Below are 17,499 nucleotides of genomic sequence, written 5' to 3' on the forward strand. Positions count from 1 at the left end.
TGGAGGTGGAACCTTCTCCCTTTGATCCTCGACCTGTTTCCTCCATTTAAAAACTCCTCGGACCCGTCGCTGCTCCTCTGCTCCTCCGGCAGCACCTCCTCACAGACCCGGACCCGCCACCTCCTCCTCGGACCCGGGTTTGGTGGTTCTATTCCCCCCCCCCACCCTGGACGTCGGGTGCAGCCGGACTGGAGCAACTTTTTACCCCCCTCCCCACCTCCCATACATCCAGCCCGGGGAATGAGAGGAAGCCCAGCACCGAGCCGCATGTTGGAATGAACAAAAGAGAGGAAACCATGGAGGGAGCAGCGCTGCCAGGAGCCACATGTAAGTTTCCTCTGGAGCAGGTAGAGCTGGATGGGTCTGAATCATAGACTGTATATAGAAAGTCTGAATGAGAGAATAGCAAGAGTTGCTGGGTCATTCCCACATGTTGTAGGAGACCTGAGCTGGTGTGAACTTCCCAGTCATGTGTTGCTCTGCAGGTGAATCAAGTGAATTGCTGCTGGAGACTGTGCAAATCCTGCAACTTTGGTTTTCAAGCCTCATGGTCCCCAGGGCAGATTCGAACCTGCTACATGAATGAGAATGAAAGTGTGATTTTCGTGATAAATGCTCAATCCCGGTTTGCTCGTCCTCCCCCTGGTGGCGCTGTCAGGTCTGTCCCCTCAGAGTGATATAATAGCACTAACACAATTTGCGTTAGATGAGGTAATCTCACTCGTCCCATCCCATCCCCCTCCTTATGTTATGTTTAGCTCTACATGAAGCAGCCGCAGGGGGTCTGGCATCCCGCTCATCTCCCCTCTTCCACCACAGGATGCTGGTTTTTCCCCCAATTACAGTTGAATCGGTGTCGATCAGGTGCAGGTCAGGCTTGGTTTGTTAGATGCTGCATCAACAAACTCCAGAGGAAGATGAGAAAAGATCAGTTCAAGAGCAAAGTGGAAGAGGAGTCTTACAGGTTTACATGTGCATTAACATGTAGTATGTTGGATTCCTGCTATTGGGGAATGAAGGAGGTTCTGTGAGGCTCCATTCTGGAAGTACATGGGGGGCTTCACAATGTGACCTCCCTCTGACAACAGCAAACTTCCTTCCTGCTGACCGGGGGCTGCGTGGACGGACGTCGACTCGTTGTTTCTGGCTCCGCTTCAAGCAGGAGGAGAGTCGTGCTCCACCCTGATCGTGGGAATCAGAGTGGAGTGTCTTTAAACAGCCATGTTCAGAATAACATACTCTATATGTAGCCGGGAGAAGCTGACATCATACATCAGGCCTTGGGTTTGTGATGCGTCAGCCAGACTGATGATGTGCTTCTCATGCTCATTAAAAATGATCAGAAGTTGCTTCTCAAGATTTCTCTAATAAGCAACTTGCTCCCACACGCCTTGTGCGTAATTTCAAAGACTCTGTGATCGTGTTTTTCACATCTGGAGCACATCAGGTAGACTCTCACAATAGTGTTATAACATTGATCATGAGGAAGATTTAAACCCTTTATGATACCAGGAAGGATCTCAATCAGATTAATGGTAGTTTGCAAACACAAAAATCCTCCCAGACGTGTTTTCTTTCTTCTTTTGTTGGAATCCTGCCACTAAAGAGGACTCACTTGATCCCTCTTGCTTGTGAACCCTTTTGCCTTTGCACCAGATCTGCAGAGGCCCTGGCCAATCATTGTGAAAACCTGCTGTCGGGACTTCTGGAGAAGATCTCCTAATCCCTCTTTTCTCTATTCAGGCTTTCTCCTCTCCGTGCTCTGCGACACTCTCTGACACTCGGCTCTGTTCGGTCGTCTTCTTTAATTTCCCTACCTGAACAGATAAGCTGTGACCGGCTGAGATGAATAGACACTTTTTTTACTTTGCTCCTCTTGTGATTAGCCTTTTACTAGCCTCACTGGAAATGCTTTACTGGAGTTGCACCATGTCTAAGAGGGGATGCTTAAAGATTTTAATGAGACATAATGCAGACTTTGATATAAGCAATTAAAAAACAACACAGGCTGCTCGACGACAGACATATTGAGGATAAAGAGCCTCAGCAGACTGACAGGGAGACAGATCCTTCTTTATTGTTTGATGCAGGAGAATCCAGCTGCTTTTAGCTGTCGAGTGACCAGGATCAGTCGCTTACACATCTTCAGCCGCAGGAGCTGTTATGTAATCGGTGGAATACGTGCAACCATGTCCTGTTTTTGGAGAGAGCTGCTACAGTATCTTTGTAAACTGGCATTGGCCGGGATCCCGTGAGCACAGCGAGATCCGCAGGCTGATAATGGAGCCCGACAATCACAGAAGGGAGAGAAGCTTTTTGCTTTGTTATTAATTGTGAACAGTGTGTGGTGGTGACGTGTGTGTCATGATGACATGTTTTCACGTCCTGCGGGAGGGAGACGTGTATGACGGGTCGGCCACATGTGAAAACCACTTATGTTTGAAATGCAGCATTATCACCCTCTGTCATTTAGGAAAACAAAAACATCTGACTGAATATTTGTGAATATGAGCAGATTAATTTGCCTTCATGGTTGTATTTGTGGTAATGCAGTACATGTGCATGCTACTGTAACACTAACAGGTACAGACATTTATTTAGAGCTGACATATGGATTTTTATGGGCTGATGCCGATCCCCATGTTGGGCAGTAAAGTTATTCTAATACCAATATATCATTGGTTGATTCTTAAGATGACATCATCAAACTCTTATGTCAAAGAAATGTATTTGAGGCTTGATATTTTGCAGTCCAACCATAAATGTAATATAAATAACTATAAATGAATCAGTCAGGCTTCATACTGTATGTTTGAAGCAATATAACTGGAATCTGCTGTTGTCTGGCTGGAAAATGTAAAGCTTTACGACAGAATTTACAAGTCAAAGAAAATAATGTTACAACATGATTTTTTTTTAATATTATATGCTGTTTATTAATCTATTTTGAACGTGACTGGGTGGTGCCATTGTCCATCCAATGGCTTTTTCAATCCATTTTAATCTCTACCTTCTAGAATAAATGACAAACTGCATTTATGGCTACAATAATTCAATTAGCAAACTCTCCACTCTTGTCATATAACTTTACTTTTGGTCTGTAGTTTCGTTGATTATTCCTCTTAAGCTAGAAACTGGGGGCTCTCTGGCTCCCACATGTTCTGATATGTTCAAAGCTCAGCCATGTTCCAATGAAGTTCTGAGACAGACGAGAAGTGAACAGTAACATCTGAGTCACAAAGATCTGACTGAAGTCGTGCCAGCACTGTGGCGCTGAGCTCTGCTTTTGAAACTACGGCGCAGTTTTTAGACTGTGACACATTTTCAGCTGCTTCGGCTTTTCTGTGCTCCACTGGATTTAAAATAATAACACTGAGGTTTAAATATTCGGGTTGAGGTTTTCAAACATTGGTTTGAACGGTGTCAGAGCTGAATTGTTCTTTTTTGAATGTTTGGGCTACAATTCCTTCACTGATCACTCTTAAGCTTAAGCTGAAAGTTGGCACTTGAACTGCAGAGTCATTGTTTCATTTCTAAATCCAATATTATGGAGTAGAGAGTCAGAAATGTTGTCAGTGCGTTCAATGCTGAAGTAGCTTCTCTGGTGCCTTTAATGGACAATCCATACATGTGCAACCTTTACTATGGCCATGTTTATGTCTGTGTACAAGAGCCCATCTGTCCTGTTAGTTTAGGATAGTCCACAGACGGGAATAAACCTGCCATGACAACACTGAATGAGACAAGCGGAAGGCAACACAAGCAGTAATGTGAAAACTGTGAAAACAAAACAATCGCTATTGCCTTATCGAGAACGATCCACATAGAGGAGGCATCACGTCACCGCCAGCCCTGCTCTGTAGCACCCAGCTGGTGTAAATCACACCGCCCAGACATCGACCTCTCACAGGCCAGTAGAGGTGAATCTCAAACCCAGTGCTCTGAAAAGTCAAATGATGTAGAAAGCCTTCCCATTAACCAGCACTCAAAGTGTGCAAGCTCTCCGTCTCTACCGGGTAATAGCTACTAAAAAGTGGTCAATACGTGCATGCTGCCTCAGTTCATGTTTGTATTTGTATGCCCTGATGAGTCCTTCCTGAAAGTGAAAAAGAGAGACCTCTTATTTACAAGAAAAATCTCTACAACTACTATTAAATTCAGATTGAAGTTGTTAACTTGTCTGCCCTTGAATCAGCCATTAACCTGTTTAACCCACCTGGTGGCTCAAATACCCCAGAGAACGTTCCTGTGGTCTCACCAGCTAATGTCACTTAAATGCTAATTATATGACAAATAATTGATTCAAGCTTTTGTGTTATAAGGCTGTTGTGATGATGATGAGAGTGATTAGTTATCAGCCACACTTAGAGACATGTCTGGAGGCTACAGTTTTAGAAGATACTCAAAAGATACTTTACATTTTGCCCCGAGCACTTATAGACAATGTGTTTGAAGAATGACTCGAATGAATGAATCATAACCCGTCTTTATCTCTTTGGATCCTTTGGGATTTTGGGCTTTGAAATATTATACAGTTGATAGTTCAGAGAGTTGTGTCTTGTTAAGGACCACCTGTAATTTGCTATCAGCTGCAGGAGAATAAGATGGTAACAGTGTCCCAACTATTTGGTGAAAGAAGTGTGTGTTATTACACAAAGGAAAGTTATTTAGTGAAAGGGATGTCTTGATTGTGAAGTGATGTCATGGCACTTTTGGCTTACAGCAAGAGGGTGCTGGCTCTGTGTGGAGTTTGCATGTTCCCCCTGGGCCTGTTTGGGTTTTCTCCAGCTTCTCCAGTTTCCACCCACAGAGACATTCAGGGAGATTGGTTCCAAGATAAAACAAAATCATAATCAGTGTGTACACTGCACCAAAGCAGGATGAAACCAGAATGACGAATATGAAGTTTGTTCAAATTATTGGCTCAAAGAAAGGCAAGGCAAGTATATCATATTTGACAGAAGACAATTCTGTTCTGCTTTTAAACCACCACGTACTAAAGACAGTAAAGACACAAAACAAAGGGATAGAATATAGCCCTACATGTGGTTGTAGATGCTGCAGCAGCCGAGCAGAATGCCAAAGAAGCATACCACTCTAACATCTTACTCCCCACAAGAGCCTCCTTAAATACAGACAAGCTACTTGAAATCTGCGTCTGATTTACCAAACCTCCTTTTTGTCTCTCTGTCTCGACGGGGACAATATGTTAAGAAGGTGCAGTGCTGCAGTGCTGTTGCTTTAATCTATTATCAGTCAGCTTTACTGCCCTTGTTCCTGGGACAGTAGAAGGACAAGGGGAGGGAAGTCTAGATTTGGACTGTGTCACTTGTTCCTGCCAGTGCCTCCTCCATCGAGGCTGAAAATATCCCCAGACGTGTGTCAGCTCTCTGCTCGTCTGACAGCTCCAGTCACTGGACCTATCTGCTGATATTAGGTACTTCCTGTTCAGCTACAGGACACATTTCTTCTACAATACACTCACCCGTAATATTCCCTGGCAGATGTATGATATGTTATCTGGAGTTAATGTTTGCAGCTCCTTTAGTTCTTGTGCCTGATTTCTTACAAATGACAGGATTCACAACTAGAGAGTAGGTGCCTCTGTGTAGTTACCTGTTTTTGAAACCCATGACTGTATAGAGGGGGACTGGGTTTTTGAGTGGAGAGACAAAAAATCCAACTAATGATAACTGTTGGTTGTAATTGTATGTTGAACCGTCACAAGATTATTGTTTACGCATGAATTTTAGCTTTAGGTAATGTTCACGAAAATATTCATTTTAAAACTAGGTGACAAGCGGTGGCTCTGTGAGTTACCACAAGAACTCACACAGACAAATAGACTGCCACACAGATGCAAAATTCATAAAGGCAACGTTGCAGAGGCAGCAAACCATTGCAAGTGCTTAACTGGTTGACCACAGGCCATTAAAACCCATTTAATGTACTTTCTAATGGTCATATTTCGAGGCAGAGTATTTATAGATTCCCCTCCGAAAGAAAAGGGTGTAGCCAGTCATCAGTTATATATCTTGACTTTTTGAAAGCTCCGCGAAGCATCGATCATCCTGTCAAAAGTATTTTAGCCTGATTGAATTAGTGTTAGATTAAACGGTGGTCATCGCAAACTTTAATTACAAAATACCAAACTCTTCCAAAACCAGTACAAATGGCTTACATCCCATTCTGAATAAAACTCATCCACCACACCCCCACCCACCCATTGATACCAATTAGAATTAAATCATGCTGTCACTTCCCAACCCCCAAAGGGGACACCGAAAACAGGTTGCCAGGAGCAACTGGCTGGCATGCCAATACACTGCATCCAGCTAAGAATGGCAGCTTGTGCGGCCCAGAAATTCAACCACATCCTCTAATGTCACGTCGAGAATCCCTCGAGTTTGGAGGTTCTCGACACTCTCGGCCACCGGCTGGACAAGTGGCCTAGGTTACTTATTTGTTTATATGGTAGCTTGTTGGTGGCGAACGCAGCGTCCCAAGAGGAGCTGCTGCTAGTTCAGATAGGCTGAGCTTGTTGTCAGCACGGGGGCTTTGGCTCATAGTGCGGGAGACGGCAGCAACTAAACTGCAGGCTTTATCCTCAGACTGGGCCAGGTGATGGGAGGAAAACTGCTCCAGCCACTGACAGAGACAGTAGTATTCCTCGGTCACTTGACATGCCGTGAAGGAATGTTGTCTTTTGAAGTGTCTTCTGTCCTGGTTGGCTGGTATCCAGCAGACAGAAATCATAGCGTGGCCGTTGGGCTGATCAGTCTGCATCAGACCTCGTTTACCAATTTTATTTTGTTTCGAGCTGAAACAGTCAGGCAATAATTTGAATAGTCAATCAAAACCACTTTGATAATAATGAAAATGCCATGATTCAAGCAGAAATTTCAATCGTTCACCAGTTTCACCCTTTCTATCGTGAGACTTTGATGCCTATGTGAAAATAAATAGATATTCTTTGGGTTTTGGAGTGTTGGTCTTACAAAACTAGCTGTTCGGGTATGTCAGCGTTGCCCCTGGGTTATTGAAGTATTTACAGAATTGTTTATGCGATTATATATGTATGGATTAGTCAAGAAGTAGTTGGTAAATTTGAGATTTGATAATGAAAAAAGCGTTCAGTTACAGCCCCTATCTGATTCACCTCCCAAAAAAATGGTTTTAGGAACGTTGATGAGCCAAACAAGCAAGAAAATGTGATAACTCTTCGCAAACTTCTCTTTAAGTTTTAATGAACCAATCACTTCCTTTTTAGACATAATAGAAAACTGTAATCAGTAATTTAAAACCACTCGTTGCTGGGATGCTGAAGGATCTTTTGTAATGTTTTTTTTAAGTGCAGTTTGCATCAGTTAATGATATTTTTCTCAGTTCCTGTTGAAATTGTAGCTCTCAGCTGAAAGCGACTCTAATGAAAACTTTGCTCTCTAAACACACACACACACACACACACACACACACCCACACAACCATGCAGGGCCCGGTCTGGCGTGGAGTCGCTGCTTGTTGTTTACACTGCGCTTCCTGTGTGTCTGGGCCCCCTTTTGCCCTCTTACATCACCCTATTCGCTGCAGCAGGGACACAACAGGGTGAAGGGGCGCCGGGTTAGGGGGGTAAGCGATGAGGTAGTTCATTAGTCCCATGGCCCAAATGAGATGCAGGTCCATTCTCTGGCTGTTTCCAGAGTTCCTCTTTTCCTTTTTTCTCCTCGTTGCCGCCCTTTTCCCCCGTTCCACTCTTTTGATTTCACACTCAATTCCGTTTCCTCTGCACTTTGTTTGCCTCATTTACATTTTTCAGGAGAATGAAGTGGATTTACACACTGTTTACTATGTTTTTTTAAAAAGATTAGTTATATTTAAATGGTGCAACTATTGTATTATAAGCCTTTAGTTAAATCTGTTGGTGGTTAGATTGTGTGGTAACATCTTTTCCTATCTGTTTGGCAGGAGGCAGAAAAGGTTGTTTTAAGAGCACAGTTCTCGGCTTCATAAATATTCCATGTCATGCCCTATATTTTCACTCTGTGCTCTGGGTGTTGCACTGGGAACTAGCAGCAGTTCTACATTGAATTCCTCACATCTGAGCAGCTGATCTTGACACCAAGATCATTTCAAAACGAACCATACCTCCCGCATATCTTTTTAACCATCCGTCATGTCGGCTTGTTTTTGTATCTTCCTTCTTACGGCTTCTCTCGACCGAAAGTATCCCTCCCTGAGCTGTAAAAAAGCAAACAGTGTCTTATGAATGTGCTGTCATAGTTTGCTGATTCTGTCATGCAGTGAGTCATGTGTTTTTCTCTGTTTCAGAGGACACAGGGTTTTTCTTACCCTGATTCATAGGTCCCTGATGAACAGGTAAAAAAATAGCCGAGTGCTGTGCTTACAACAGTTGCCTGTCAGATCCTATAGCTCATATAGCTGTGTTGATATGATCCGACTCCCATTACAATGTGGGTCCATGCTGTTGCAAGGGCATATCCTCTCACCTCTACCCTATTATTCTAATTCTTTTCTCATCTAATTGTTATTGTACTTTGACATTAATAGTCCTACTCTGTTATTAAAATAATCAAACCAGAAGCGCTCTCTTGCCCTGCAGGTTTGTAGGTGATGTGACATACAAAGAAGCCGCCTCGGCTCTGTGTATTTATAACCTGCTCTAACGAAATATTATGCTGTGAAATTGCATTTCTTCTCAATCCCATTTTCTGTGACGGAATTAGCAGTTGTCCCAGTTTTAGCCGTACTCCCCAATGTCATAAGCCAAACTGTAAGGCTGTGAATTCCTCTGTAATTGTGCTCTGGGACTGAATGTACCACAGGGCTTCTCAGAGGCTGCCTCACATTTTCCCAAACCAACATTTGGAGTTGCGAATGCATTTTTCGACCAACCAGACCTGCCTCTGACAAGGAGATGGCAGCTCCTCACCTGCTGTTTCTCAACCTGCCGTTCTGCTCCCACACTGTGCTTGTGCATGCATGCATTACCCACCCACTTCTGCAGGGGTTCCTTTACCCTTTCTGCTGACTTAGATAGCTTCTCCCATTGTGTTAAGTTTGCATGTAAACGGTTTCAGTGCATGGGGCTTTGTTCCACATCTGCAGCTATAGAGGCCCCCATGGGGAGATGTGATGGGGGGGCAACTGAGCTGTGGTGCAGGGTTACAGTGTGATGTTCAACCAATGATCACGCACAACATGCTGTAGATTCCTGAACCTCCTCTGACCCACTTTGCAGGATCTCATAGCTGTTGAATATTCATTTGAAATGGACGTTTAACAAAAGCAATCACAGCAGGACAGTAACTTTAAGATGCTCTTAAGAATGATTTATACTTTCTACCACCTTAGAAAGAGATGATTCTAATATTATGTTAATGTAGTCATAGTAACAAGGCTATGACTAAGAGGCTTTTTGATTATTTGACAACTGCAAACTAAAAGCTTGGCTTAAAATCTCTATTGTGAGACCAATAAATCAGCTGATAAATATTTGAAAAAATAATTGGAAATAATTCACAATATAAATAAAACATATAACATATAAATAAAATAAATAAAACATGTCGTTATCAAAACATAATGACAAAGAAATGTAGTGAAAGCTGCACTGTTTGTGTAATAAGCATTTTCATATAGGCACATTTAAGCAAATATATAAGTAAACAACAACATTGATAGTGATACGCTCATATCAACCGACCAGGTTATCAGTCCAGCTCCACAGTTTTCTAAAGGTGGGATTCATATGAAGGAACCAGGTCCATTCCAGCTTTAAACCAGGGAGAGTCTGAGACTGGCAAAACACAATATCTTAAATCTTTCATGGGAAATATCCATACAAGACATAAAGGTCTTCAGGAACGCTGAGGACAGACTGTCATCAAGCTTGTGAACTGCTGACCAACTGTCTCTGTCCCTCCAATAATAAGAGGCATCAAAGTGAATTTCCATTTTTAGTCTAGATGGAAACTCCAGCCTCTCGAAAGGAAGTTGATGTGCATTGATTTATGAATATGAATAATGCAGGTGATGTCATCGGAGGGTGGTCTAATGGATTTTGGCTCTAGCTGTCCCCTGGGGGCAGATCCTTTAGGAAGCTGGAGTGTTATTATTGAAGAGGCGGTTACTCAGGTGACACAAGCAACCCCCTGTGTTGTACTGTAGAAATAACAGAATAAAATTGGACTCTTGTTCCTGATTATGCAACGATTTCACACATGAATGCAGCACATGAGAACATGAGTTATTTTAAAAACAGGATAATTTGATTAGCCCGAACTCTGAGTTCATGGATTGCTGAACAGATTTTGTCATTGCATCAGGTCATCTGTGCAAATATTACTTAAGCTTACTCTTTAAAGCCCGACATGAGTATGTCCCAATCTTGTTTGCTCGGGTCACAGTCTTCCAAATATCATCAGCATGTCAGGTTAGGACAAGCAGACGTCCCCGATTGACTGGAATGATTCAACGTACCAGAGTTTTTTTTTTTTTTAAATGTTAAAGTTGCTCTGTAGCAGTTTCATAAAAACATAGTAAAATTTTTGTGAAGCGTTCAACAGCAAAATGTGTTGTTTGCGTTCTTGTGACCTGATCTGTTGAATTTCACAACAGTAGATATCGTTAATTATCATGATAAGTGTCAAATTATTACTTCTTATAAGTTTAAAGACTTACCACTTTACGAGCCATTCTTTCCTCTTCTCCTTCACGGCCTTCGGTGAGATAGTACAATGCTACTTTGCAAGTTATTATTAGTGTCTGCAGCAGAAAACTGTCAGCAGGGATGAGTGTTTCATTTTTCACACTGTTGCACACATGCACGAGGTAATGTGCGTGATGGAAACACAGCAGGGATGCATTCATTAAAAGATCCAACTCTTTCTCAAATGAGTAGTTGATTATTTGATTCAATTAAACAAGAACAGACCATTTAAATCAAATAATGTTTCAGTCATTTATTCAACATTTATTGGTCTGACAAGTTACGACTTCTAGAGTACATGTCTTCTCAACTAAAGAATTTCAGCAGATTAAACACCAAAGGAAATAACTGTTAGTTCCAGCCACAGTTCATGGTGTTCTTTTTGCTTTAGCTCAAAGACGTGTATCGTACCCTCCCGGTTGTCTGGCAGCTCACACAGTTGCTCCTTCCATCAATCAGCCCTTGTTTCAGTCCCTCGCTACGCAGCAGCGGTCCTCCTCTCCCTCAGCTCCCATCCCATCTCCCCCAGAGAGCTTCACGTTTCATTGGTATTCATTGTGAGGGCCACCTACGATCCGGAGTACGTTACATTCTCATTCTCTCCATCATGGACAGTATGGATCTCAGTCTCTCCTGCAGTCTCGTCAGACGGCCAGTTGTTAGTAGCTCCAGTTCCCAGGTGAATGGGAAAGTGCTCCCAGGGTTCCGAGCAACACAAAACCCAAACTGTCATATCTGCCCAAAGGGATCTGTGAGAAAATGTGCGTAGTCACAATGATGATGATGATGAGGTTGTGTAGCATCATTTTACCACAAACTGTTATAAAGAATTGTTTTATAATTACGTTGTTAAATTACACTAAATCCTCATTTTATGGGTTTTCACTCAATTAAGTAAGAGAAGATTTATTTGGGCTTAAATTAAGTCAGTCACAAAAGCTAGGGCCAGCGTTGCCATGGGGATTACCTTTCCTTCGGTAGGAAGCTATTTTTCCTTTTTCTTATATCATCACTTCATACAAATCTGGGTTATTCTTTCATATATCTTTCCACCAAGTTACATTTTGTCCTAAAACTGCACTGACGACAAGCAGAGCGGAGGAGTGTTTTCCTCCTCCTCCTCTTTCACTCCATCTCACTACCGCTCCCCTCTCGCTGTCATCGCAGTGTTTTGGCTGCCGTCCCGTTGCCAAGCAGAGACCACAACAATGGCCCCTCTCTGTCGGAGCACATCGCTGCCCGAGGAATGCTTATTTAATAGTGGCATGCTTTGACAAGGGAAACACAATGTCTTGTCTTCCAGCTGAACTCTTTCATAGACTCGCGCCGCTATTCTTCCTCTCTCTCTCTTTACCCATCGGGCTTTGTCCATCTCAAGGTCGACAGTATAGCTGCTTCTATTTCCCCAGATGGGGGACATTGACTCAATCTTTCTTATGAGGCCTGAGACTGTGTCTTAGTGCATTGCATCAGTGAAAAGCTGATATTTATTCATGCAGGTCTTTGGCCTGTACTCACAAGGAATTGATTAAAAGGAAAGTTTGACGGCACTTTGTGGAAACGTTTCTGGCTGAAGAAGAAGCAGATTGTAAAGTTATGTACTCAACTCAAGGATCTGTGAAGTTGCACAGCATTGGTCTCGCTCCTTATTGATGCTTGTCTTTTGGAAACTGCTGAATAGAACAGCATTTGAATCGTAAATCTTTAGTGCGCTCACTGTCTCGGTGTGACAGCCCCCCCACCGTCTGTGTTGTTTTTAAGCCAAAGTCTGAATAATTTACAGCATGTTGCCCCAGTGTTTACCTTCAGAGACTATGCAGAAAGATACTTTGCTCCAGCATGGTTCGACCGGGAGCACGGCGGTGCGATGCTGAGTGGACAAAGCCGAGTGTCCCTCCTGTGAGGGTCTTTGTCCGGCCGTCAAAGCCTCGGCAATCTAATGGAAGGAGAGTAGGAGCTTCAAGTTCAAGCAGCTTGCCAAACATGAGTCATGGTGCTGCGAGTAAGGCTGCGGTCCAAACCCACCCGGCTATTATTTAAACAAAAAAACTCAGAAAGAACAAAAGACCCTAAACTGAGGCCTTTTCATCAAAATAAAGTTTGACAACTTTTCTGGGAACGTGATCTCACAGATTCAGTTTTCCTAAGCAATTCATTTCACCTGAACAGAATCATCAGAATGCCAAAAGGCCAATTACTGTTTTGCTCTGCCTGGGCGTCCGGCCATCCGCTCTGGCCCTTGACTCGAAAAAATCAACCGCAGAATAGAAATGGTATTAGACATAGAATTATAAGGGCAGGCTTAAGGCCTATTATCTTGTGCTTCTGAGCAAATGGTGTTATCTTTGCAGCTGTAAATGTTGCTCAACAACTGAAAGAGGCCTTGTGCTGAAACAGAGGAGCTTAGATTGGTTCTGTTTGGTTATGTTGTCATTTCTCATAGAAAAAAAGTCTTGCTGTCAGACACACGGACTCCACCCCTCTCACTCAGTGCAGCTCTCTGCGGAAGTTTACGTCATCCACAAAACTACTTCATAGGCCCGTCACTGACAGGAATGAAGTCCGACTGGTTGAGTTCCATCTATGCCTGTCGCGTGTCGCCTTTTCAACAGTGTCATTTTCTCAACTTGTTTTTATTCTGTCTGTCTCTTCAACCAGCTCCCTACTCCGATCTGGACACAAACCCCACAAGGCCTGACCCAGAGGGGGAGAGCAGCCCCCCGACCTCAGACAACACCAAGAGGATGGAGTCTCCAGCTAAGAAGGATGTTGACCGAAGGCTGAGTACCCCCAGAAAATCTGACATCATGCCCAGATCACCTGCATCACCTGCACCCAGGTCGAAACAAGGTAAAGAGGAATAATTCAACTTTATGTAGTGAAAACTTGAGCTTTAACTTAAAAGTGTATCTTATCTTTTTATGGCCAAAATGTGATGTTTAAAAATGACGTCTAAAATGGAATCAGTTTATTCTTGAACCCAAGTTGAAAATTGTGCCAATTTTAAAATATATTTCCACAAGGTGTTTCTGAGACATTCAAGAGAATGAGACACACGTACAGATGGATTTCTGTGTGCCACCCTGCTGTTGAGGTTTAAAAATATATAAAAGAAAACTGTGTAACCTGTTTCGAGTTCAGTTGTTTGAAAAACCTGCTCAATGCTGAACTTGACCTGTTCTTTGGCTCTGTGTTCCAATAATGGTGCCATTATGTACATCTGCACTTTGCTGGAGTCAGGGCAGCTCTCCTGAGGGAAGGTAATGCTTCAGTATCGGAGTTACAACCACCACACGCTTTCAGACATGAAGCTAAATCCAATAGAGCTGCTGCAGGTTGTAAGTGCTGGAACAAAAGCTGCTGATGTGAGAAGTCTGCAGCTTTGGGTCTGAAGATATCAGGCAGAATTAAATTAGTCAAGAAAAACAACTCATGGACAAATGAGCTTTGTTGGTAAGTGGATAGCGAATGCTAATCACTGCCATGCACTGGTCCCTAATGAAGGGTGGGCAGAGGAAACCTGAGGAAGACTACCGGTTGCCAAGAAGGCGTTTAGCTCGGCCTGGTACTTGCACCATAGCTGCATCCACACTGCCTCCGCTTGAACTCCTCGCAGCCACCGGCTAACAGCATATTGCAGAGTCTAAGGAACACGTTTGAGGGTTTTTGGAGAGTAAGCCTCTTTATTCTCTATCCATTAATCCATTCACTGTGGTCATGGTCTTTATTCCCGAAGCATGAGGTGACGAGGATAAACCTTCCCAACTGCTCACAAAACTACAATAAAGCAGCCAGTTCTGATACGTTGTTACTTGTTATGCTTCCTCTGCCACATCAGTTATATGAAAACAAGCAGTTCTTTGTTTATTTGCCAAAGTCTTGGTTAACTTGGATAAATATGTAGTTGAGTCCTAACTCTCCTGATTCCAAAAATGACACATACTTCCCCTTTGTTCTCCAAGTTCCTTTTCCGCTTGTTCTGTTAAGCTCATTATTTGTGTTTGCACCACACAGGTGGCTGCGAAGAGGAAAAACACTCCGTGGATCTTTCATTAGTCAAATGAAAGGTCGAGGCTTGTAGTTCCTTTCTGGTCATGGTCTGCTCACTTGTTTTTTGTCACATCTCTGTCACTTTCCTATGAAAGCAGTGATTGTTTCAGGTGAAGCTCCTCATGCAGCTGGCGTCAAGTATGCTTGCATTGTTATGACTGAGTATGTTGATTTTGCCTCAGAGAATCTATCTATTCTTTCCTTTTTGTTCGTTCTCTTTTTGTCCATTAAATGAGGGCTGCAAGTCGCACTGTATCCTGCACAGCATAGAACTGCAATTTAGAGGCGAAGAAAATAATAGAGCTGACATTTGAAAGGAATACCATTGTGTGTGTGTATTTTCTGTTTGTGTCTCAGAACCACATTTGTGCACATGACGTAATGAATAACAAGGTTGTGCGTTGCAAACAGCAGCAGCAGCATCACATTGACCAACAACGTGCTTTCCTGGGTCCTGTAAATATTCAAAGTGGGTCAGAGTTTGTTCTCAGGGGGAGGCCGCAGATTGTTGTCACGTTTATGAATCCCACCTCCCCCCATTAGATGATGCTGAAGGATAAGTTCCTTTGTGTTTGATGGTGAACATCTGGTCGGTGAAGATTGAGGCTGATGATGAAGCGTGAAGGCTCTAGAAAGACTGAGAGTGGAGTCAGAGTTGGTGTTTCTCAGTTATCTGTGGTAAAATGTGCTTACGAGTATATAACTTCACATGGTAGCTGTTTTGATCGGTAAACATTTAAGCTCATTTGTTTGAATGATTCAGCAGAAATAAATAAATCTAGAGAAAACCTCCCATGGTGAGACGCTGCAGCATCATCATGCTCAGCATCATTAAATCAGCTGTTATTGCTGCTGAGCTATTATTAGTAAGAACTGAGAAAGCATCACTTAATTTGCTGCAGTCATCTTTGTGTTGTAAATATAGAGGCAACTGATGATTATTTTTAATTAATGATGGTTTTACCTATGATCTTCTTGATTAATCAATATATTTGATATATAGAATGTCACACATTAACTCATTGATTAATTAAATCATTGTTTTGTCTTTAGTTTTTAATATTTCGTTGTCTTTGGGACATTGTGAACAAAGGTGAGTTTTTTTCAGAAAGACGCAGTTTGAATTCTTGAAATGGGTTAGTCCAGTGTTGTTTGCATTCCCTACATCCCTACACATACCTCAGTGAGGAATATGACCTCAGAGATGTCACAGGAGAAGAAATGTATGTTAGTCCTCCCCTGTAGTCATAACTTACTCACAGTCAAACATGCACCCACATCCAGATGGCACAGGAGATTTAGTGGACCTGCCACATGCTGCAGCTTTTATTTGGAGATTAGCTTCCGTGTTGATTTTTTTTCTCTCGTTTGTTCTACAAGAAAAACCTAGAAAATACTGTGTAGTTTCAGCAACACATCAGTTTCAGCCATGTGTCGAGCATCGGGGTTGAAATGTTGATGCTGCTACTGTCTTGTCATTGTCACGTGGTTTTCAGTTCCATGTGGTTTAACAGTTAAATGCCTTTGATGCACAGGCTTGGCAGGAATTATGTTAACACTTAGTCATGTGTTTGTCGCAAGGCAGTTGCAGGTTCTATTCAGAAACAAATATCTATGTCACAAAACCTTATGGATAAAAGTTAATTTGCAGGATTAGGATCTAAGGAATATTATATTATATATATACATATTATATTATATTATTATATTTTTATTTTTATAATGTGTTGTCCTGTGGATAATGACTCAAATATTCTCCGCAAACAGGCATTGTCTTGAAGCTATGATTCCAGTCTAAACCAACTTCTCCTAACCAGCTTTATACGAGGTCTTAAGGAAATAAGTAGTAATAAAATGTCTTGTTTATTTACGTAGATCTATGTTGTGAATCTGCCTCAGTTTGGAACAAGTCCAGAAGTTTTTATAAGGTATTTTCAAACATGAAAAGTCACATGTGAAGAACGCAGCAGGAAATTGTCCAGGTCAGATACAGTTCGCAGGAATATTTGTCATTCAGGTGAGGGGTGGCGCCTGAAGAGCGTGCACGAGGCAGGACGTCATAAACTCTGTGTTATTGTTTACAACAGATCTTGGCGTGGACTCTTATCTCCAAGACTCTCTTATCATTGTCTTTTCAAGTTGACATCTTTGACATCATGGCAACTTTTTACATTCTGAGATATTCATATTCTTTTTTTTGGGGTTTGTCATCAACGCACGTCCAATTTTTTCTCCTGTCTCACGTGTTCACATTTTAGCAGAGAGCTGAAAATAAACCTTTCACAAAATGTCCTGGAGATTTGCATTCTCTGAACATTTTAATGACTGAAAGAAGCTGTTGATATGTCTAGACTGTGTTGGTCTGACTGGTCAATTGATATTTCCATGTTTTTGTTTAGAACAGCTGATAACCGTATTTTTTATTGATCCCTCTTCCATTCTCGTCTGCAGACGTCATAAAGGCAGACGAGAGACAGAAGCTCGCCAAGGAGCGGAGAGAGGAAAAGGCCAAATATCTGGGTAAGTGGAAACAAGGGGGTGTGAGAGGAAATACCCTTTTACACTAGAAGACAGTGCCCCCTAGTGTTGGGGTGAAAGAGGTTGTTTAGTGTCCCTCAGCTTGTGTTGCTCCTGGGCTGTAGGCTGCATGTACATGTAGAACAGAAACATGGGGCAAGTCACCATTTTACCAACGACACGTGACCACTTATTTCCTGCAT

General features: G+C 42.4%; 1 protein-coding gene across 3 annotated transcripts in view; it reads left to right on the forward strand.

Annotated features, from left to right (window-relative positions):
* map7d1a (MAP7 domain containing 1a) overlaps nucleotides 1-17,499 on the forward strand; it is a 36,927-nt gene continuing 19,428 nt past the window's right edge. For all 3 annotated transcript variants that reach the window (XM_061082078.1, XM_061082079.1, XM_061082080.1), the window contains exons 1-3: nucleotides 1-327; nucleotides 13,388-13,579; nucleotides 17,231-17,299. In XM_061082078.1, the coding sequence (XP_060938061.1) occupies nucleotides 276-327; nucleotides 13,388-13,579; nucleotides 17,231-17,299 (313 nt within the window). In that variant the 5' untranslated portion in view covers nucleotides 1-275. The remainder of the gene's footprint in view (nucleotides 328-13,387; nucleotides 13,580-17,230; nucleotides 17,300-17,499) is intronic.

Source organism: Limanda limanda, chromosome 11 (assembly GCF_963576545.1).
Source record: "Limanda limanda chromosome 11, fLimLim1.1, whole genome shotgun sequence".
Classification (NCBI taxonomy): Eukaryota; Metazoa; Chordata; class Actinopteri; order Pleuronectiformes; family Pleuronectidae; genus Limanda; species Limanda limanda.